The 24,922-nt window shown below is 36.7% G+C and overlaps 1 protein-coding gene across 1 annotated transcript; it reads left to right on the top strand.

Annotated features, from left to right (window-relative positions):
- The first annotated feature begins 11,965 nt into the window (after window positions 1-11,965).
- Window positions 11,966-20,563, top strand: LOC138328989 (TLC domain-containing protein 4-B-like). The gene is made up of 6 exons (XM_069275688.1): window positions 11,966-12,156; window positions 12,767-12,856; window positions 13,680-13,738; window positions 16,972-17,069; window positions 17,985-18,058; window positions 20,084-20,563. The coding sequence occupies exons 1-6, from the start codon at window positions 11,984-11,986 to the stop codon at window positions 20,382-20,384; spliced, it is 795 nt and encodes a 264-aa protein (XP_069131789.1). The 5' UTR covers window positions 11,966-11,983; the 3' UTR covers window positions 20,385-20,563.
- The last annotated feature ends 4,359 nt before the right edge of the window (window positions 20,564-24,922 follow it).

Below are 24,922 nucleotides of genomic sequence, written 5' to 3'. Positions count from 1 at the left end.
TATATTGTACTGCAACAAATTTTGGTCCCTCTGGAAATCGTTGGTTAAAGTGCAATGATTAAATACCAATATATAATTGAAGTGGATAGAACTAGACACAGTCCAAATTAAATCAAAACTCGTTTCGAGGGTCTCAAAGACTAAACATCTGACATATATCACCACTGAATAAAACCCATTTATGAACAGGGCTTGTCTTTTTTCCGTGTTAAGTTAAAGTATCAAGTTTAATAGACACCTAGTAAAACCGGTTTGAAGATTTCGAAAAACGCCAGAACATCTTAAAGCTTATATTTCACAATGTGCCACACATGTGTCATCAGGAATGTTCAGTACCTTCTGATGGCTTATTATATGATGCCTTGCAGGTTGGATGTACAAATAATACCTTCTTCCCTAATGTACAATTATTTCCCAAAACTTTCGGACTTTATGTTCTTTATTCGTTCCTTTCATTTCTCACATTCTTTTTATATACATGGATGTATCGCAAACATTTTTTTATCGCCCGCGGTACTACAACGTATTGCTCCTATTCTGTTCTGTTAGATACATGAACATGTACAGTAAATTACGGTTATAACGAACCCCTGGGGGCCAACGAAATCACTAAGCTATAAGCATATAATGTAGTTCGATATACACTTATTAAAGACAACCTCCTTTAAAGGCAACCGTCCTTATTTGGATAGTGGACATTGTTCTCCAACGGCAGTATGCTTGAGAAGGGGAGAATGATGAAGTGGTGCAACCGTTTCGTTATTGTTTCGGTTTAACGTAATATTAACAACAACTGTCATTAAAGATGGTCCCTCGTACATTGTATGCTGTACTGCTTATGTACATGTGTATGTTTGAGAGGTTGTTGTTCCTTTTAAAGGTAGGTCGCCCAACCAAATAATTATTTTTTTGAAAAATCCGATAAACGGAAGAAAAAGGGAAAAAACATATTAAAATACCTCAATTTGATTTCTTAATGCGTATGAGATTGAACAAATGGGTCTTGAATACATAACTGAAGGAAATTCTTGATTTATTACGATCGTCAGGCTGACCGAATAGTATGCAAATGAAGCTGCGATAGATGTGTTGTCGAAGTTTCGCGCATGCGCATTGTTACGCACTAAAAGTAAACACAATGGCTGAACGAAAGCGTATGAGCAAAAAAAATGTATCAGAATCGGCATCAACGAGTAGGAAATTAGAATGGAATCGGTAGCACCCTAGGATATCTCTAGGGAATTGGTGAGTTAACTCAACACTTATGCCAGTGCACATACAGCGGTAGACCGTAGACTAACTACATATATGTTTGACATACTAAGCTAGCGAGCGTATGCAAGTAACTTGAAGTGTTATAGATTAAATGACATATATAAACAATCCATCGTACTTCAATTTGTTTTGTTGTTTACTAAACATGCCGTAGCAAGACTGTCACTTCTATCTGACATTTTGTTGCACGCTTACGTTTGATGATGCGGCCTTGCTTTCGAAACAAATACGTCATGTTCTATGTAAAGCTTGACTTTGCTCTATTTTAGAGGAGTATTTTCCTTGTCAAGCTAGGCAACTGACCACCCATATTGTTCGCTGTATGCATCGAAAATGAAGATTATAACTATGCAGAGGAAAAATTTCAATTTCGTAAACTTTATATTCCATTGGGCGAAACCTACCTTTACTATAACGGAACACTTTTATTTAAAGTGCTAGATCTCTTAAGCATACCAAAATTACCAAACAGTACGCGCCACTCCCTTTATGCTGAGTTCTCTAGCAGGAGCATAAACTACCAGGTCCTTCCTTTTATGATTTAAGGAGAGCAGGTACATTCCTAACCTCCTGCCTGCGCCTACCGCAAACATCCACATCAGGCCTCAACTGACAATAATTTCATTGAAATTCACAAAAAATAAACAACTATTTTTGTTGAACATAATATTGAGTAAAGTGTATGTTACATGCATCAGTTAGTGCGTGCTTGTGAAGCATATTAATTTACCGTCACGCGATAGTAGATACTCTCGCCTTCTTCGCAATGACAAAGCAAAACCTGCTGTCAACGATACAGTCTCTGGAATAGTGTGGTTGCATTGAGCTTAAAGAATTAACATATACTTCTACTCTAATTAAAAGTCGACATATTCGACATACGAATAAATTTATCATTTAGTATAATCAGCAATCAATATCATAAACACAGTAAACAGGATATATTCTTACTCCGTCTAATACGTAAGACCCCGCCTAACTCGAAATTATCCGCTCCGCTGAAATTTAAAATGTCTCACTTTATTTCACTTCAAGTTAGCAAAACCATCAATTTAAAAGTATCTAATTTACTGTTATGACATACAATGATCGCTTAACAAAATGTAGTTCATTGTAAATTATGAGTTGAATCAAGAATATGAAATGATTATTTATGAATGTAAGTTACAAATAGCAGATACTCGGTAGACCGGTTTATTTCTGCTTAAAAGACGTGAATGAGTTGTATCTATATCCAGAATCATGTGTTACAATAAGCATAAAAAACCGATCCTCTGGGAGCGTACACACATGGTTTTCACACAGGATGTGTATATTAATCCCCGTCAATCGGACTGAAAAAATACGTTTTAAGTACCAGTCCTATAATAGAATGTATTGGGGAATGCAGTACATACTCCCTTCTGTTTGAGAATATTGTCCACCAAATGGCTGCAGGCCAATGATCTGTCTCCTGATCATCCTTTAAAACATCAAAACCAAAAGCTGCCCCGCCCTCAAATAACACAAACTAGGACTTTACATCATGCAAGTGTTTCTTTCTGTCGTAGAATATTGCTATTTGTTAGTACAGTATTTGCAGTTCACTGAAGATATTTGGTACTTAATTAAGACCCTTCTCAAAAGAAGTCACAAAATACAACGTGTTTTTCCTCTCATACGTGTCCAATCTGCACATCATCAGTTATGCCTCAAAGGCAGGGCGTGGCTAATGTTTGAGTATGTATCGGCTAGAACCACATGTAGGCGGTATATATTCTCATTGGACAAGGTTAGCGGACACGATTGTATGTGTGCGTAAACATTGACTTACTTCAAAGTAGCACGTTATGATTAGGTTATGGTTCAGTAACCATTCCAATCACTCTTAAGGTCGAACTCCAGTCAAACTATTGTGATAGTGCGTACCATGATTTGGTATAATTTCAATTATCTTCTGTTCTTTTCAAATTGATCAAGTGTCACGTACGCAACAATAGAAATCATTGAAACACGCCGAGTGTGTATCCTTAACAAAGGCAAACGAACAGTTAATTATATAACACTATAATCACAAACGTCATCCAACCGTGACATGTCCGCCTTGAGAAAGCGACAGTGTTTGTCTAATGTGGGTAGGTGGCGATGATATTTAGATTTAAGTTCCCAATATTTATGTAACGTTTAAAGTGAGCGTGAACGCCCAAGTGACACATACCTGTGTTTACACAACCCTGACGAATCTTCAAAATCAATTTCAAGACGATTAACTATTTGTGAATCTTAGGAATCTAGAAACGTTTTTCAATTTTAACTTAACTGTGTATAAGTATCTGAACGTATTTTTGTATTTTCCCAGCTTTACAACTGTATTAGCCTGTTTAGTTTACCTGTTAAGCTTGGAAGCAGTTGTGAATCGGCGTAAAGACCTACGGAACCAGCTATATAATCTGTGACCTGGTGTCGAAACATTTAGTTCACATTAATCCCGAAAAGGATTGAAAAACATAACGTGTGTTGTGTCAAGTCTGTGGATAACGTCGACAATTGCATACATTGGTGTATTGTAATAAAAAGGTTTTAATGGATTCAGACTTGTGTGATATGCAATCAATTTATAAACTTACAAAGTCGGGACACGTTTTCTGAAAAAAACTATAAATCTATAGCATGATGTTTAATTTTATTTTTCCTTACTGAAAAAAAGTTCGCGCTATCAGGAATAGCAATTTTAATTAGAGTCCTGGTTTAAGAGTAATTAGATGTTACAATATTAGATTTGAGCTAACGTTTCGTACACAATTACAACTGTTTAAAGGTGAAAATCAACCAATGTTTGTTTGATTATTTTAACGTCCTACCCTGCAGGTAGGGCGTTAGAATTGTACCTGCTGCCTCTATTGCATGTTCGTAAAAGGCGGCTAAATTTGGGATTTTTTCTTTTCTCCTTTTTCCTTACTGACTTTATGTTTCCTAATGCCTTCCTTGGCACCGCCTCACTTTTGGCCTTTGAGTTGAGCATTCGCCCCAGTGAGGAATGCTCTGGGTTCTGTCCCCAGGCCGAGGCACACCAATGTGTGCAATGAAAGATACATTGGTAGTTGATCAATACAGCATTACGTATATTAACATATGCGCTCTAAACCGTCAATGATATTTATTGGTATGTGTATGGATAAGCCTAGGTGTTAAAACCATGTTTGACGTAACAGATTTGTATAAGTTCTAGTTGTCATTCATTTCAACAAGCAGCAGAGTTTCGCTTGTTTCGATAGCACATTTGTAAAATAACTTTTACAATGTATTATTTTGAACTGAACATTATGATCAATCACCTATCAAAGTATCGGATATAACGGCAGTACATCTAGTTCATCAGCTGGCAAAGTTTTACACTCTACAAGAACCCAAACGTCATCACATTATAATCATATATGTAATTTAGTCATACATAATTTCAGGACCTCAATAAAAGACAATCTTCCATATGATCATCTGTATAATTTAACGTGTGACCTAGACAAATGAACAGAGAAAATAGTTACTCAAAAACATATACGTATTAAAAATATTGCAGAAACACATTTTTGAATTAGAATGTTAAAATGAGCGCAGTACGTTCGATTGTTTTATTCTCATTTAAGGCCTAAGGTGTGCTGAGAAAGGCTGGTCGATTCTGTGGAACTTCTTAAACTAAAGTTAATTAAGGACGTGCCGTTGAGTGTTGACGACCTTGAGATATGATTAGTTGATACATCTGTACTAACGCCATTATTTGCATACCAGTGAACTGTTTAGATGTCCATTGAAGGAACAATAAAAAATGTAGCTTAAAGTTGCTGTGACATTTGTGTTCTAGTATGGTTTTATTTCATTAATGCTTGCTCTAACGTACAGTTTTTGCAGTGTCATGCAATAATTGACGCGCTCTTTAATTCCATGAACAAAGAAGTAGAAACTGATCAGGTTAAAGTGCACTAAGAATTAACAATGCCGGGATCATAATTACGTTATATATATATTATATTAACTTCGTAAGTAAATAAATATTATAGTGTAAAAATTATGATAAGAACATTTGTAATGATAATTTTTATTGGCTTAAAACGTAAACAAGAATTCCACGGAAGTGGATGTGTCGCTTGCACAGCATCACAAAAATAGTAATTTACAGTTGAAAATACCGTAAATAATTAGGTGAAGTTATCAAGTCCCGTAACTCTTGCAAATATTGATGGATTTTGACCAGTATCGAACCCATTTAGATCTCATTGATATAAAGCAATATACTTTGTTGAAATCTGATAAAAATACGTTATAAGTATCAAGCGGAAACCATGGATTTATCTGTTTTGACGATTTTAAAGTCCGTATCTTACAAATATTGACAGATTTTGACCATTATCGAACTCATCCGAGATCACACTGATATAAAGCAATATACCAAATAGTCATTAATTTGTCGTCGGTTTTAGTCAGGGGAGATTTCTCTGTCAACCCCTAAGGTATGACAGATTGCGCGCGCTAATCTGAAGACAATTACGTTACGTCATGACTACATGCGGTGTGACCGTGAATTGTTCACGACGTCATCAATATTGACGTGCAGACGGCGGAACCATGCTCACGTCGCGGTGAAAATGCTTTTTATCTCTTCTTTTGTATATGGGAGAAAAAAAAAGAACCATTCCCTATCTATGAGGGTGTGACAACAAAATCACAACCTTCGGGGGGAATTCCTGAATGTCTAACCCTCGGTCAGTTCGTGTTGGATGTTCATGAATTGCTCCTCGGGTTGTGATTTTGTTGTCACACCCTCTAGGTAGGGAAAGATTCCATTAGTTATGGAACTGCATTAAAGATGCTCCACCGTTGACAAATTATAATTTTTCACTATCAAAAACAGGAGCAGACTTTGGTTTTTTCTTCAGTTACAAAAGTTACTTACTTTACACCACTACCACCATTGAAAAGTTTGAGCTTCTAATTTTACTTCAAGTTTAAAATATGAAAAATAATTAATTGCACCCCGTGGCACTATATCCTATATGGAATGAAGTACTGATTGCGCATGTACCAAAGGCAAAATAAATTATTTTATATTATTTTTGTGTTAATTAGACATATATAGATATATATACCATTAAACACCAACTATTGTTCAAGTGATATATATCTTTTGTGCTCTGTCGGCGTTGGAGCATCTTTAAATTAAATCAATATAGAAATATTTTGATGGATTGTCAAGAATAAATCTGTCAATTCCCCCCACATATAGTGGAAAGGGAGGTTACTCTAATAACAACTGATACCAAGTTAAAATTAGGATAAAGTTTGGCAGCAGTTAATACTCAGTAATGGAACATATTGCAAGCATGTTCCTGTATATTTCCGTACGGCTTATTCATTCCCCGTTGATTCATAACCAGGTACAGTTCTAACGCACGAGAGAGAGAGATCGAGATCTTATAAAATTCGAAGATGGTCCATTAACTACATAATAAGAAATATGGGTATAATACCAGTTATCAAAATCAAAGATGGCTGTCCGTTGGCCAATGGAATATGCATAACTTTTTTTGTTTGTTTGTTTGATTAATTAACGTCCCATTAACAGTTATGGTCATGTAAGGACGGCCTCCCATGTATGCGTGCATGTTGCGCGAGGTGCGTGTTTTGGGAGACTGCGGTATATTCATGTTGTGTCTTCTTGTATAGTGGAACTCTTGCCCTTTTTATAGTGCTATATCACTGGAGCATGCCGCCGAAGACACCAAGCAACACATCCCACCCGGTCACATTATACTGACAACGGGCGAACCAGTCGTCCCACTTCCTTTTTGCTGAGCGCTAAGCAGGAGCAGAAACTACCATTATTATAGACTTTGGTGTGTCTCGGCCAGGGGACAGAACCCAGAGCCTACCTCACAGGGGCGAACGCTCAACTAAAGGCCAAAAGTGAGGCGGTGCCAAGGGAGGCATTAGGTAGGATAAAGTCAGTTAGGAAGAATAGAAAAGATTGTAAGATCCTAAATTTAGTCGCCTTTTACGATCATGCAATAGGGGCAGCAGGTACAATTCTAACGCCCTACCTGCAGGGCTGATCTTTACATGAAAAACAGATCCCAAGTACTTTCTGGCCAAAAGCGGTAATAAGATTCTACAAGCTCGATTTCTGATGGATCCCTTGTTTATTTGTTTAATTAACGTCCTATAAACAGTTTTGTATAGTCGCTTGTTACTTTCCTGTATAGTCGCTTGTTTTATTAATCAAACAAAAAAATAAAATAAAAAAAATACTGTATAGTCACTTGCGGAAATCTCTCATGACAAATCGCTAATATCTCTAATTTAAGCAATTTTCAAGCAAAATGACCTTACATATATCGTTTAGGCCGCAGGATGTGTTCAGCATTGAGAAACATATAAACAAAAAGTGGAAAGTTGCGTAAATCTAGTTTTTTATGATTTGATTCATGGAAAGCTCACTTTTTTGATCACGTGATTCCCGGTCGACAACGATATTAAATATGTACACACCAATCGATACAGACGCACAAGGGTAGAATAGATGCTCATCACAATATTCACTAATATTAATCAGCCTATATGTGTTATTATTATTTTTTTAATATGTGAGTATGTGTGCAGTTTGACCATGACGTCATTAACAAATAATTTGTTTGTTCTTTTTGTGTCTTGATAATGTGATAGATCGCCTCGAAACTTAATTTGACATTATTTTTGTCCATACTAATGGAATTATTCTTTTCCCTGAAAATTTTTTTATAGTGCTATATCACTGAAGCATGCCGCCGAAGACACCAAGCAACACACTCCACCCGGTCACATTATACTGACAACGGGCGAACCAGTCGTCCCACTCCCTGTATGCTGAGCGGTAAGCAGGAGCAGAAACTACCACTTTAATGTGTCTCGGTCAGGGAACAGATCCCAGAGCCTTCCTCAAAGGGGCGAACGCTCAACTTAAGACCAAACGTGAGGCGGTGCCAAGGGAGGCATTAGGAAAGACCATAGCTGTTAATAGGACGTTAATTAACCAGACAGGACGTTAAAATAACCAAACAAACAAACAAAAGTGATGGCGGCGTGATGCTGCTTACCCAGTAAAAAGCTGGCTTGTAAAAGAGTTGGCAATTTATCTAGAAGACTGAAAGTATTTAACACGTGCCTGTCTGGGACTTGAGAAGGCCGTCGCTAAAGCTACTGACGCTGTTTCTCCATATATCACTATGTCTTTAGTGACAGGAGATGCAAACAAGTTCCAATCCAATGCCACGTGATTAACAGTGACCAAGTCTTTTGAGAATGGTGGTAAAACCTTTCCTGCGATACAGACGACTAACAGTGGCGGAAAGCAGGTGTTTAGGAAGTTTCCATTCGCATGAAATCACTGGCAATCTAAGATTGCCGCCATGTGACCCCATTGGGTCGTTAGTTTTGTAATGGCAAAAAACATAAAAATGACATACCGATCGTTAAAAAACATTTTTCAAAAAATGCTAAAGGAGTACTTGGGAACGTGTTTCTCCTCCCCCACTATTCCTGGGTATTTTTGTTGGAGTGTGCTGTCATCAACAAAACGTGAACACTGTAGGCTGTGGTGACTATAAATGACGAAACTGCACCACTGCGACCTGATGTAATTGCTAATACCTTAACACAGCAATATGATTGTGTAATGACAGGTTTAAGTTGATGAGTATCAAGGGTTACACGTTACCAACGAACAAGCTAGCGATGTTGAGAACCACACAAAAGAACAGTCCGCGTCTTCTTGACACAGTATCTGGACTACGAGACTGACGTTCTCTAAATTTGAAATTATTCGTTCACGCAAAAAAGATTTCCAAAAGCTTGCAGACAATTTAAGGAATAAAGAAAATGTGGTTACGAAAGCAATGCAACATGGTTTGTCTCATGAAAAGACAGCATGTGCATGTTACGATTATCTTACTAATAACAATATATACAAACGAGGATTTGTCATCTGTCCCATCTGTTCTTACTTGGATTTGTTTGTTTGTTTAATTAACGTCATATTAACAGCTAAGGTCATGTAAGGACGGCCTCCCATGAATGTGATGTGTTGCGTGTATGTTGTTGGAGGTGCATGTTTTGGGAGACTGTGGTATATTCATGCTGTGTCTTCATGTATAGTGGAACTGTTGCCCATTTTATAGTGATATATCACTGAAGCATGCCGCCGAAGACAAAGCAAAACACCCCATCTGGTCACATTATACTGATAATGGGCGAACAAGTCGTCCCACTCCCTTTTTGCTGAGCGCTAAGCAGGATCAGAAACATGTGCCAAGGAAGGTATTGGGAAACGAAGTCAGTAAGGTAGAAGAGGAAACGATAAGATTCTAAATTTAGTCGCCTTTTACGATCTTACAATAAGGGCAGCAGGTACAATTCTAGCGCCCTACAGGTTTGACTGTATGTATAAAATGAACAAAGCAAACCATCACCCTATACAGGTGAAAACACGATCAGTTTTAAATTTCCATTTGATATTTAGTTACAAAATTCGCAAAAACAATCCTTTTCCCAAATTGATGCTATATTTGAAACCTGCTACACTAGAACATTATTATAATAATTTTGGCAGATCCAGAATGGATTCACAAAAATCTGTTTCTCTCCTATATGTTACACTATATGTTTCACTTCTGTATGTTACACTATATGTCTCACTTCTGTATGTTACACTATATGTCTCACTTCTGTATGTTACACTATATTTCCATTCTACTTTCAGTTTCCCGTTTAATCTGGTTTTAAACCAGATGGGCAATATCTGGCTATGAACTCCAATCTGGTCAAGTGTATGAATATCTAATGTTTCCGCCGCGTCACTGACAATGTATTCAATGTATACTTACGCCTATACATAACAGTCAAATAATTTCAAAAGTGGTTTTAAAGTTGTGTAGTCTATGAAATCTAATAGTATTATCGCGTTGACAAAATCACTTGTATTAAAAAAACGTCATCGCATAATTTTCATTTGTTCGCTTGTTTCAAACCGTTTTGTGTTGAACTATATTCAGAAGTTGATGCTATTGCTGTTCCGTCTATTGAACTTGGTGACATCAACACTAGCGCAAGCGGGAAATTTAAAGGATATACGTGTGTAGATTTGAATTTTATTGATCGTAATGGAAATATAAGTAACGGGCGCCATTCTATTTATCTTCCTTCCGGATGGGCTTCATATCAACTGTATGTCCAATCTGGTAACAGTTTATTGCTTAAATATGTCTCTCTTCTGTATGTTACACTATATGTTTCACTTCTGTATGTTACACTATATGTCTCACTTCTGTATGTTACACTATATGTCTCACTTCTGTATGTTACACTATATGTCTCTCTTCTGTATGTTACACTATATGTCTCTCTTCTGTATGTTACACTATATGTCTCTCTTCTGTATGTTACACTATATGTCTCACTTCTGTATGTTACACTATATGTCTCACTTCTGTATGTTACACTATATGTCTCACTTCTGTATGTTACACTATATGTCTCTTCTGTATGTTACACTATATGGCTCTCTTCTGCATTTCTCATAAATGCTGTATACCTGATTCAACAATTGCAGCCCCGCTCTACTTGAATTATACTCCATCTTTCTTTAGCTCAACTTCCTTTTTTCTGTTTTTTTTTCTTCATACACATAAGTCTCCACAATCAAACTTACTTCAGCTTTGATATCTCCATTGGCGGGGGATCTGAATGACTATGTCCTTGTTAATCAGTAAATTGTGTAGCTCTTCTTAAACAGAAAATGCAATATGCTATTATAGGAATAGTAAGATGCCGAAGGACATTTACACGCGCTCAAAGTAGGTCATTGATAAGTTATCGGTTTCGAATGCTTTTAATTAAATTGATAGTGCACTGTTAAATCTGCGTTTCCTACCACATGTGTATTTAAAACGTACTGAAGCATTTACCCGAGAGCGACGTGATTATTTCTGCAAGTGATTTGATTGCTGACGTGTTATGTTGTGATCATGATGTGTATATAGAACAATTAGCTACCAGAACCAGGCATATGACCTTTAAATAGGATCTCCATACAGTCGGATATATACGTAAGGTGAATATGATTTTACGCTATCAATTCTTATCATTGTTTTATGAAGTTCATGCTTTTATTTTCCAATGTGATATTTCTTGCACAGGCAAGCAAAATTGATGTAATTATGTAATTTTATATTTCCAAAAGGCTATCTCATTTAGAGTTTCCAATTATCACATTTGAATACCAAATAATTCCATACATTGTATAACCATACAATTTGTACATTATTTCATACTAGGTACAACCATACCGATTCTACATTATAAACACAGACTGTACATTATTTCATACTTGGTATAGCCATAAACTTGATACAGACTGTGCATGTGCACAAAATTTACAATGAAGCAATGTACAAGTAACTGCACATATAGAAATTTATGTAATTCAGTGATGTAGTTATTTAGTCAGATATCCATCTGAAACGATGACGTAATCAGGTGGAAATAATCAAGTTATGATTCAAAATATCTCATTTTTAAACGGTTCAACAATGACTAGAATTGCTAATAGAATTTTATTATTTTTGATAAATCAGTTTTGATTATTTGCAAATTATAGCACTCAATCATCCTGCTTTATTTCAGCAAGTGCCTCCAGATTGATACCATGAGTAAAACTGTCCACAAACTTGAGCATGATTTTACATATTATCCGGTGGCAATCTTTACATTTTGTTTTCTTTGGATTCTGTACCAAAAGGCGTTCCCAGTCTTATCTCGTAAGCTCTCCAAATCATACACTTCTCTCCCTTCACGTGAACAGCGTCAATGGAATTTCAGGTAAATGATCAAAGCAATCTTTGTATTACTGTATAGACGGGTGTGTAGATTTCAGTTAAATATACAATATCGAAATGTTATGTTGTGACATAATTAAACAATTATTTTATTTCAAACGTTTCAGAATGTTATGATAATGATTCAAACCATGCTCTGCAATTTACAGTTCTAGAGTTAGGGTTAGAATACTTATTCACCCTGTGTTAGCATACTTATTCACCCTGTATTAGCATACTTATTCACCCTGAGGAGTGTTGAACTATTCTATGACTTATCCTGAAACAATTCATTATACAATTTTAATGGTGAATGAGTGAAATGTATTATGTGTATAGATAGGAAGTATTCCGTACGACTGGATATTATCATGAACACACGGCACAGAAAGTTGTTCTGTAATCTGTATACATTGTCTGGACTTGTAGATTAGCATTTTTAATGGTAATGTCTCAGTTGATACGTTGTATCTATTATTGCATAAGTCAATCACAATAACCTGAACAATGTATTTCTGTTTGCGACCTTACTTTAATAACCCTGGCTGTTAATAGGACGTTAATTAATAAATAAAGATAGCTATGAGTATATACACACGGCTCTTAATTTTCAGATTAGTGTCGAGTGTCCACTGTTCCGTTGTAAGCCTGCTATGTATGTACACACTTTTATTTGACGAGGAAATCGTCTTGGATCCTGTATGGTATGTTACAGTTAGAATATCACTTCTCAATCATCACCATCATCATCTTTATATATTATTATTTCGTATCGTCATCATCATCATGATCATCCTCATCATCAAACGTTAGTGACTCGTATAATCATCATCTCGCACTTCACACACACTACACACTGCATACATTGGAGGTCGTCCTTGACCTTACATTACCCTGGCTGTTAAAAGGACGTTAAAATAATCAAACAAACAAACAAATCGTCATCGTCATCAAACGTTATTGTCTCGTTTTCTCGTCTTATCATATCAACGCTTAACTCATCGTTTCATCAACATTGTGCATGAGTTTTCTCATGTGTTTTAGCAAAAACTGTTTTATCCTATGTAACTCATTTTATTAAATCAACATTTACAATTTGCATTTTAGTTTTTACTTGCCTTTTTTCTTATCCTGGTCTTTTAAATACAGTTTTGTTTATATCCTGATATTATTGCCTGCCTTGTAGTTTGGCCATAAATGACCTTGGTTGTCGGTGGGCCGTAAAACTCAAACAAAAACAAACGTATCATCATCATTTAACTTTGCCTCGTATTCTCGATGATATTATTTTCTCAATGGTTTAATGTTATTGTCTCCTATAATTGGTATTATTGGATAGATTCTACAGTAAAAAGTGTTTTTAAAAATGTCTGTATATCACCCAAATGAGACACCTGTAATTGTTTACCTGTTAATTAATGAGTTCAATCACACTATGCTATATAACGCAATATTGTTCAAACACAAGTGTGTACAGCTTTCTATGCAATAACTATCTTCAACTGTAATTAATTTCAAATTTTGAAGGAGTGACCGACCTGTTGTCCGAATATCTAGTGCGATTGTAACGGGATATACCATAGCAGGTAAGTTTACACCTGACCGTGTATACCATAGCAGGTAAGTTATAAATATAAACTTTATTTTACATCGATTACGAAACAAGTTATACAACTTATGCAAATCACTCTCAATGGCCCGGATGTAAGCGCGCGAGGGATTTTAATGTGGGAGGAAACCAGGATTCCCGGAAAAAAAACCCACGGGATCGGGCAGGTGACCCCTTACCTTTTCAACTCCGTGCCGGGGATCGAACCCCGACCGGCTAGGTGAAAGGCGAGTGGCTTAACCACTACACCACCCGATCACCCAATAAGATAAGTTTCCACCTGACTGTTAATAGGACATAATTAATCGAACCAAAAAAATTACATCTGACCGTGTAAACCATAGCAGGTAAGTTTACACATGATCGTGTATACCAGAGCAATATCAATTTCAATATCACTAAAGCATGCCGCCGAAGACACCAAGCAACACACCCCACCCGGTCACATTATACTGACAACGGGCGAACCAGTCGTCCCACTCCCTGTATGCTGAACGCTAAGCAGGAGCAGAAACTACCACTTTTATAGACTTTGGTGTGTCTCGGCCAGGGGACAGAACCCAGAGCCTTCCTCACAGGGGCGAACGCTCAACTCAAGGCCAAAAGTGAGGCGGTGCCAAGGGAGGCATTAGGAAAGATAAAGTCATTTAGGAAGAAGAGAAAAGATAAGATCCTAAATTTAGTCGCCTTTTACGATCATGCAATAGGGGCAGCAGGTACAATTCTAACAGGTACGATTACACATGACCGTGTATACCAAAGCAGGTACGATTACACATGCCCGTGTATACCATAGCAGGTAAGTTTAAACATGACCGTGTATACCATAACAAGTAAGTTTACACATTACCGTGTATACCATAGCACGTAGGTTTGCACATGACCATGTATACCATATCAGGTAAGTTTACACACCTGACCGTGTATACCATATAACCATATATAGTAAGTTTACACATGACCGTGTATACCAAAGCAGGTACGATTACACATGCCCGTGTATACCATAGCAGGTAAGTTTAAACATGACCGTGTATACCATAACAAGTAAGTTTACACATTACCGTGTATACCATAGCACGTAGGTTTGCACATGACCATGTATACCATATCAGGTAAGTTTACACCTGACCGTGTATACCATATAAGGTAAGTTTACACATGACCGTGTATACCATAGCAGGCAAGTTTACACATGACCGAATACCATAGCAGGTAGTATAGGTTTGCACATGACCGTGTATACCATAGCAGGTAAATTTACACATGACTGTGTATACCATTGCAGGTCAGTTTACACCTGACAATGTATACCATAGCAGGTAAATTTAAACATGACCGTGTATACCATAGCAAGTAAGCTTACACATGACCGTGTATACCATAGCAGGTAAGTTTACACATGACCGTGTATATACCAATGCAGGTATGTTTACACATACATGACCGTGTATATCATAGCAGGTAATTTTACACATGACCGTGTATACCAACGCAGGTAAGTTTACACATGAAGGTGTATACCATAGCAGGTACGTTTACACATGACCGTGTATACCATAGCAGGTAAGTTTACACATGAAGGTGTAAACCATATCAGGTAAGTTTACACATGACCGTGTATACCATAGTTTGCCCTTAGGTAAGGCGTTAGAATTGTACTCACGGTAGGGATTATATCACAATTGTTAATAACAAAACAACGCAATGACTGCCGTTAGCCTACCTCACGTTAAGTTTCCCTTTATCAATCGGCTATCAATTATTTAGGTCGTCAAATGTACTTTTGTTGCAGTCAAGGTTCATCGGTTGTTAATTGATTTCATAGAGAATGTGCCATTGTTTTCAAACCTTCAAGGACTAATATCGCACACTCTTCGATCTAACATTGTTTTCGTTAGGAATTGCACGCGAAAATACAACAATACAGACAGTTGTAAAATGGTCTATAAAGATACAAAGATAAATTCTCGGAAGCCATATCGTTCTTCTCATAGTAATATTTGTTATTTGTAATATGGCGTATATGTATGTTTCAGCCAAATCACACATGTAAAATTTGAAAAAAGTTCAAAATATATTTTCAAAACGGCAGCTGTTTGGATGAACTTTTGATATCAAATTGCTGCCTACAGAATCATGAAAGTGAATTTCAGGCGACGGAATATTTTTTAAAAAGCTGTCAGAATTGTTTTCCTGTACGTAGCAATCTCGCCTTAAGAGCACAACAAAGCTAAATGTATGTGTATACTCGGACGACATGACGATTTCAATTGATGTAGCAAGGTGTAGAAAATAATGAATTTGATCAGACGTGCAGGTGGTATAACGGTTATCCGAACATTACCCCATATGGGATGTTGTCCGATCCTGTCTTGAAGGAAGTGGTTACAAGAATCTGTATTTTAATTAGATTGAGCGGCAGGTACAATTCTAACGCCCTACCTAAAGGGACAAAATTATTCTGTTTTAGTGTGCAAACAAAACCAAGGTAATTCGTTCATTCACAAAGAAATATGTGTAGGGAGTTTTGGAAAGCATTTGTATAGATTTTTTTTGCTATTACCTATTTTGCTATTCATTTGTTAAAAGTTATACACAAAATGTTTGTGCCGTATTTTCTATGCTCATGAATTAAGCTGAGCTTTCATATATTATTCATGACCAAAAGTTGCCAACATTTTTAGAATTGAAGTATTTCCAATGTATAGGTTTTAATTTTACAAGTACAAATAAGGTCTGAAAACTATTACAAATGATGAAAAATCATTATGTTTACACCTATAGTAAAGTAAATTGAGTACATGAGGTCAGACCATGAAACCAAATTGTAGTCTACAATTTCAATTCACATTTTTACAGTGTTACTAGTAATTGCCAAGTGATTCCTACATGTATGTTTCAATATATACATGCATAAGTCATACAATTAGTGTCCACAGCTTAATTCATCAAACGTTATGGTTTTCAAAATTTAAATGAAAGAAAAATAGCATGTCAAAATTTCGCCCAGTTACGGCACGTGTAACTTTAATACTTTATTATTTTATCATTTGTATTGTAATTATGTTTATATTTCTTGTATTATCAATAATATTTTTTGAAATGAAATGAAAGAAATATGTATGGATTTTACCACGAATAAACTAAATGTTATTCTATGGAACTAATGTGGTCTCAAAATATAATGTTTGTATTATTATTTTACAGATATATTTTCAATGATGATAAACTACGAACAAAATACGAAAATCTTCTTGTTTTATTTGCACCACTGCGTCACCATTGCGGCTAATTGGTGTGTCTTTGTAAGTGTTTTATATCCTATCCGTTGAATTTATTGACAAAATATACATTACCAGAATTTATAATGGTTCGAGGAAACCGACTGAAATTGATAAGTATATGTATACATAACAGAATGTCAATGTCAACCAGATGCTTTTTACAGGAGTAATTAATTGTCAGCATATAAAGACATAGAGTGTATTAAAGCATTCAATGTATAAAGTCATACAATATATAAGACATACAATGTATAAGACATACAATGTATAAGACATACATTGTATAAGACATACAGTGTATAAGACATACAGTGTATAAGACATACAATGTATAAGACATACAATGTATAAGACATACAGTGTATAAGACATACAATGTATAAGACATACAATGTATAAGACATACAGTGTATAAGACATACAATGTATAAGACATACAATGTATAAGACATACAGTGTATAAGACATACAATGTATAAGACATACAGTGTATAAGACATACAATGTATAAGACATAAAGTGTATAAGACATACAATGTATAAGACATACAGTGTATAAGACATACAATGTATATACAATGTATAAGGCATACAATATATAAGACATAAAGTGTATAAGACATACAATGTATAAGACAAAGTGTATAAGACATACAATGTATAAGACATACAATTATAATGCAAGAGTGTAAAGATATACCGTGTGTAAAGGTAGTTTAATGAATGCGCTATATTTGAAACTACTTTGAATAATTCAATCCAAGTTGCTATAATGATATTATAACTGATCATGAATGAGTTACAACTGCATATATATATATATCAAGGCACTTCGATTCACCAATAATGTGATACATTGTTCTTAACGTTGTATTCACAGACATACACAAAAACACTAATTTTATAAGTACAGTACATATTTTATTGATCTTACAGAGTTTCGGCATTATTCCCTATTTTGCGAACTACAGAACGATGTCTGAATTCTCAGTTTTATTTTATAATCTCAAGTAAGTATTAATTAAATTCATGAAACATCTCTCCAATATTTATTGAACAGCTTATGTATATATTTTATGTCATGTTACAATTCCATATATAAGCATAGCGCAAATAATTCCTCAAACGTGTTTATGAAAGTACAACGACATAAAAGCATAAAATTAATATATAAATGTATTCAAGTTACATTCTTTTAACTAACTTTATTTTTCCGTTTCCGTTGATCTTTGCGAAATCGTCAGCTATGATATCCACGAATCGCACTCAATGTCCTTTTTGAATTATCGAATATGAAATAGCATGCGTTTAGCTGTTAATAGGACGTAAATTAATCAAACAAACAAATATGTTTTAAGTCAATCGAAAATTTCACCCAAAAATTGAAAATAATGGACATTTCCTGAACATCACAAGAATATAGCATTATGTGTATTTCATAAACAGTCATTGGTGTGTTTGAAATGTATCTAAATCATTGACATAATAATAACCTTCTCTTAGACATTACCACCACACACATACATCACAAATCTTCACCACACACACACTTAAATCACAAACCTTCACACAATACCACACTTACACCACACACACTTACATCACAAACCTTCACCACACACACTAACATCAGCGCCACACACTTACACCACAAACCTTCATAGCACACAAAAAAACCCACCACAAACCTCCACCACAAACACTAAATTACAAACCTTCATAGCACACAAAAAACCACCACACACACTGAGAATGATACCTGCTGCCCCGTTTGATAGGATGGGACTAAATTTAGGATCTTATCTTTTCTCTTCTTCCTAACTGACTTTATATTTCCTAGCGTCTCCCTTGACACCGCCTCGCCTAACTTTTGGCCTTCAGTTGAGTGCACGCCACTAGAAGTAGGCTTTGGGTTTTGTCCCCTGGCCGAGAGACACCAATGTCTATAAAAGGACAACCGTTCCACTATACAAGAAAGCACAACATGAACATACCACAGCCTCACAAAACAAGCACCTTGCACTACACACATGGGAGGCCGTGCTTACATGACCCTGGCTGTTAATAGGTCATTAATTAATTAAACAAACACTAAAATCAGCACCACACACTAACACAACACAAAAAACACCACACACACACACACACACACACACTATCATCGCACACAGCAAGAAGTGCTCTGGAATTGTACTTGGTGCCCCTATTGTATGATCGTAAAAGGCGACTAAATTAAGGATCTTCAATAATCAGGGAGTGGGGCAATCTGATTAAAATACAGATCCTTATAACCACTCCGTTAAATAGAGGATTAAAATACATATACCATAGGGGATCACGTCCAGATAGCCTTTATACCACGTGTACTTCACATAAAATGCAGGTTTTACATCTTGCTACATCAACTGAAAACGTCTTTTCGTCCAAGTATACATATACAATTTGCTTTGTTGTGCTCTTTGGACGAGATGACTACATACACAAAAATAGTTCTGAAAGCATTTTCAAACAATTTCGTCCTCTGAAATTCATCTTCAATATTTTGCGGGCAGCAATTTGATTGGCCAATTCCAAAGGTCACCTGGACATGACCCCTAATGGGCTGTTGTCAGATCCTCTTATCCAACGTAGTGATAAGGATCTGTATTTTAACCAGATTGGGAGTGGGGCGACTGGTTTTTCCAGGTGACAGTATATTGTGACCGGATGGGATGTGTTGTTTGGTGTCTTCGACAGCATGCTTCAGTGATATAGCACTATAAAAAGGGCAACACTTCCACTATACAGGACAAAACAAGAATATACCGCAGTCTCCCAAAACACGCACCTCGTATTCATACACGCTACACACCGCATATATGATAATGGCTTTTAGCAGGTCGGTAATTAATCAAATACACCAACAAACAAACATCGCATACTAACACATACACACAAATACCTCGCGCACCAATATCACACAAACACTAACGTCATCGTACTCGGACGCAACCACATAATAATAGATATATTATATTTGTTGTTTTTTGTTTCAGGGTTTTCTTCCAACAAACCAATATGGACAGGACCAGCACATTATACACTATGAACGGCTGTTTATTTATGTTCATGTTTATCACAGCCCGTGTGTTACCTATCCCGAGGTTTTGGTACATGGCCTGCTATTACTTCTTATATACAGACGTGACAGCAGCTTTAGGAACACTCCGACACTTATTTGTGGGCATTGGACTGGTGTTGGATATATTAAACATCACTTGGGGTGTCCAAGTAATGAAGGTTGCTCATAAAAATTTAACTGCTGCTGTCCAAAATATTAAGTCAAAGCTCAGTTGAAAACAGATAAAACTATAAGATGACATTTTTATTTCTAAACTACACGGTTGATAATATATACATTATATTTACTTACACGGGTTAGTCCGCGCGGGTAACTGACATTGTAGTTAACAGGACCACTTAAGTTATGAAATTATAACAAAACGTTATGAAATTATAACAAAACGTTATTTAAATTTGCTGCGCTTTTGTTGTCTTTTCAAATTACTTATGCGTTGCTATGAAATAAAAAAAGTATAAATACAATAATTGAAGGATTGTTGAATTACAATTGTATCGGACGTAAATGTAATCTGGGAGGTAGATAAAAAAAAAGCCCGTTAGTGCTTAACCTGGCATTATCTAATTCCAAATTATATATGATCGATCAGTCTCAAATTGAAATTTGCACAACTAGGATCCAAGGAGAGCCTATATATGAAATTTGAGGAAGGGACCTTCAGTAGTGTGTAAGAAATAGCGTAAAAAACTGCAACTCAATCGAGAACCTTCGGCACTTTCCATAAAACGAGAGAAATTTATCTTCGGCTTATTGCCCACTACACACGAATCCATGGCCATTGACTTGACTACAGGCTAGTAAAATAAAGCGTAACTACTGGCAGTATACTTGTTGATTATAGTATACACTATGGCACGCTTCAGTGATATAGCACTATGAAAAGGGCAACAGTTCCACTATAAAAGAAGACACAACACGAACATACCGCAGTCTCCCAGTACACTCACCTCGCACAACATACACGCAACACCGCATACATGGGGGGCCGTCCTTACATGACCATAGCTGTTAATAGGACGTTAATAAATCAAACAAACAAACAAACATAGTCACCAATGTCACAGATAAGCAGCACATGCTATAGGGTTCACATAAGGCACACAAATTTGAAAGTTCTAGTGCACGTGGAATTTGAGACAGACTCCACCAATCCTTTCTCAGAAATTAAAGTAACAAACTTCAACTTTCAACATCCAAGAAGACTGCTTGTCAGCCCTCTCATTGACGGCAGATCTCAAAATTCAAAATGCGCTACTCGAGTCCTAGGGAAGCCTACATATATTATATTCATTTTACAAGCCATTGAATAAAAATGTTACAGTTTGTTGACAGCAATCTTGATAAATAAAAACAGAACACAGAACACGTGTACAAATACAGTTAGTGTAATGTGACCGGGTAGAGTGTGATGGTTGGTGTCTTCGGCAGCATGCTTTACTGATATGGCACTATTAAAATGGCAAGAGTTCCTTCTACTATACAAAATGGCACAACACGAATATACTGCAGTCTCTCTAAACACGCACCTCGCATTACACACACGTTACACACCACATACATGGGAGGCCGTCCTTATATGACCCTGGTTCTCAATAGGACGTCAATAATTCAAACAAACAAACTGACAGATCGAGCATGAGATGGACAGACGCAAACAAAGTATTTTTTTGCTGATTTGTCCAGGTTACATTATTTATCCGCTTATATAATTAGAGTGTCGGAACCTCACCATTGTAAATAGTGAATGGTTACAATGACAATAAAATTGAATCAGGAATCGCACTGGGAACTCTGTCCTCACGTGACCAACCCCGAGCACTTGGGGCAAATTGGAGGACTCCCTAATTGAGAAATAAGGGTAGGCTTCATAATCACATGAGCCCTGTAAAATATACGGTTCCAAGAACCTTCCGAGATCAAACCTAGTATTCTGGTTCCAGTTTCCAAGACACGATCCCGAACTTTACAATTTCCCTCCAAACATGGACTACTTTGCCGAAAGTCGAAAGCATGTCCAGTATCAGGTCGTCGCTTAGTCACACTAGCAGCCACATAATTTTTAAATATAGGCGACCATTACACCTCTCTGGTGCCAAAGCAAAATGTTTCTTACGGATACAACCATGGTCCTTAATTATATTTACTGCAATGTCTTCATCGTCCGTTACAATTTGTAACAAATCAAATATCTTTGGCCTCCATTTTAAAAATAGCTTCCATAGCACTGCTGAACATCGCAGGAGATAAGGGCATGAATACATCCTTCCGGGTTAAGGATGGTCTCCTTCCGCAAATTGCTTTAAATCGAATAAATTTTATTTGAATATAAACACAAAAATTAAAATAGGCAGTAAGCTAACAATACCTGACGATCCCACGAACTAAACACTCGAGAGAAAGGATCACTGTAATAGCTAATCTATAAAAACCTATACCAGAAAGCATCACACAGGTGAGAAAGTCCGTAGACGTGCAAGTGTCAAAACCGGATCGTGTTACCATCTTCATTGGCCACTTACATAACAGGGCCGCCCTCGTCGATTACCAGTCTATTATCAGTACTGGTACGGTCATCGTCCACACTGCTCACTGCAGACGAGGGGCTCGCGGTCAATGTCACATCCGTGGGTGGTTATTCGGACTGAGCGACCTTTGAAGTATATGAATGCTTTGTCTGTTCGGATCTCCCAGGGCACTAGACCAAACTAGGCCAACAAGGTGACATTGTGGGCGACCTGACACAAAAATAAGGGTCGTGTTACCAAACTTGCATGCCATATCTGGTCATTTGTTGAAGCCATTAGCCCTTGGCTGGTGAATTGTACACCCCTGGTTTCCAATGTTACGCCACTCACACCGCCAGTTTCTCTCTCGATATTGATCAATATATATTAAACCATGATAACCATCAAAATAATCAGAGAAGGACTGGTATTCAATCCAGGACGGTTACCACTACACGAATGCTTAACTATCGCTGACCACATTGTTCCGGTTGGAGAAAAAAATGTACATTTCCCTCAACAAAATCGTCAATGTGACTGAGTAGAGAGCGTGGCAAACCAGTCGTCATACATCCATAAATCTGAGCGCTAAGCAGCAGAAACTACCACTTTCATAGATTTTTGTGTGTCTCGGCCATAGGACAAAACCTAGAGCCTAACTCATAGCGGCGAGCGCTTTACTGAAGGTCAAAAGCGAGGCGGTATCAAGGAAGATGATCATGTAATAGGGGCAGCACAAAAAAAATTAAAATGTGCATTTATAAGCTTGATCAAGAAAGGACAATTATTTACAATTTTCTTTTTAAAGACTTATCTACCTAAAAATTGTGTCCGGATGTTTTTCTCGCTATCATTTTGAGGAGCATGCAAATTTACTACTCTAAAATTGTCATCGGAAGAAGAGCGATACTAATATGATTACTTTTAATAAAATTACGTAACTGATAATGCTAACGTGAGTCAGAAAAAACATAACCATCGAGAGACACAGTATTTAATTTGCTTACAGAAGCCATGATATATTTTATTTCAAATCGGCCAGGGGGCAGAACTTACAGTTGAGTGACCAGAGAAATAAAGGAAGTCAGGCAGACGGCCTGGATGGAAAGAGTGACCCCTGGCGAACACCATAGCTCTGTTCTAGAGGTGCAATTGACAGCTTAACAGAAATGAAGAAAAAAATGGACAATCTGATTAAAATACAGATCCTTATAACCACTCCGTCAAGTAGAGGATCTGACAAAATCCAATAGGGGGGTCACGTTATGACAATATACCACGTGGAATTCATACCAAATCCATTTCCTACACCTTGCTACATCAATTGAAAACGATATTTCGTCCCAGTATGCATATGCAATTAGCTTTCTTGTGCTCTTTGGGCGAGATGGCTACGTAAACCGAAATAATTCTGAATGTTTTTCGAAGTATTTCGTCTCCTGAAATTCACTGTCAAAATTTTGCCAGTAGCAATTTGATTGGCTATTTTCAAAAGTCACCTGGACATGACCCCCAATGGGATATTCTCAGATCCTCTTATCAAACGTAGTGATGTGACGTTTACCGGGTCCGATCCAGTCACAATTAACTGATGATCTATAGTGTCTATATTATGTACTGTTCCTATCAAATTACTCAGTGCAAATATATACAAATAATACACAGCTGATCTAGCTGTGATTCTATCTATCCCTAAATATTATGATTTACAATATCAATCCTACTGATCACTCAGTGCCTCTGAGTGATCATGATAACTTAACTTCAAAATATACAAACAGCATAAATCATACAGATCAGAATAATTATTAAATGATTAGCAACAACTACTGAATTATCTATAAGCCTATGCGAGTAGTCTCCCCTACCTCGGGTGATTCGATAATCCCTACTCGTACATATATAACCAGACTACGATAAAATCAATGTTATATTATCTATTAAGAACCTTTCCCTAAGGCCTAACACTACCGAGCTACCGAGTACTCAAAATCACTGTGCACTCACAGTACTCACTGCTACTGAGCACTCACGTTTACCGAGCACTCTCAGAGCAATCACTCCAGCAATGATTCACACACAATCATTACATATTACCGAGTACTCACAGAGTAATCACTAGTACTCTCAATGATTCATGTAAACGTAATCATTCAACGAGCAATCCCAAGGCTCAGTTTACAACTTACTCTCCAGAGTATATAACGCGGAGGAGGAAAGCCTTATTCAGGCACGTCAATCTCCGATCT

This window comes from Argopecten irradians, chromosome 8, assembly GCF_041381155.1.
Source record: "Argopecten irradians isolate NY chromosome 8, Ai_NY, whole genome shotgun sequence".
In the NCBI taxonomy this organism is placed as follows: Eukaryota; Metazoa; Mollusca; class Bivalvia; order Pectinida; family Pectinidae; genus Argopecten; species Argopecten irradians.
This window is presented reverse-complemented; position numbering and strand designations above follow the sequence as displayed.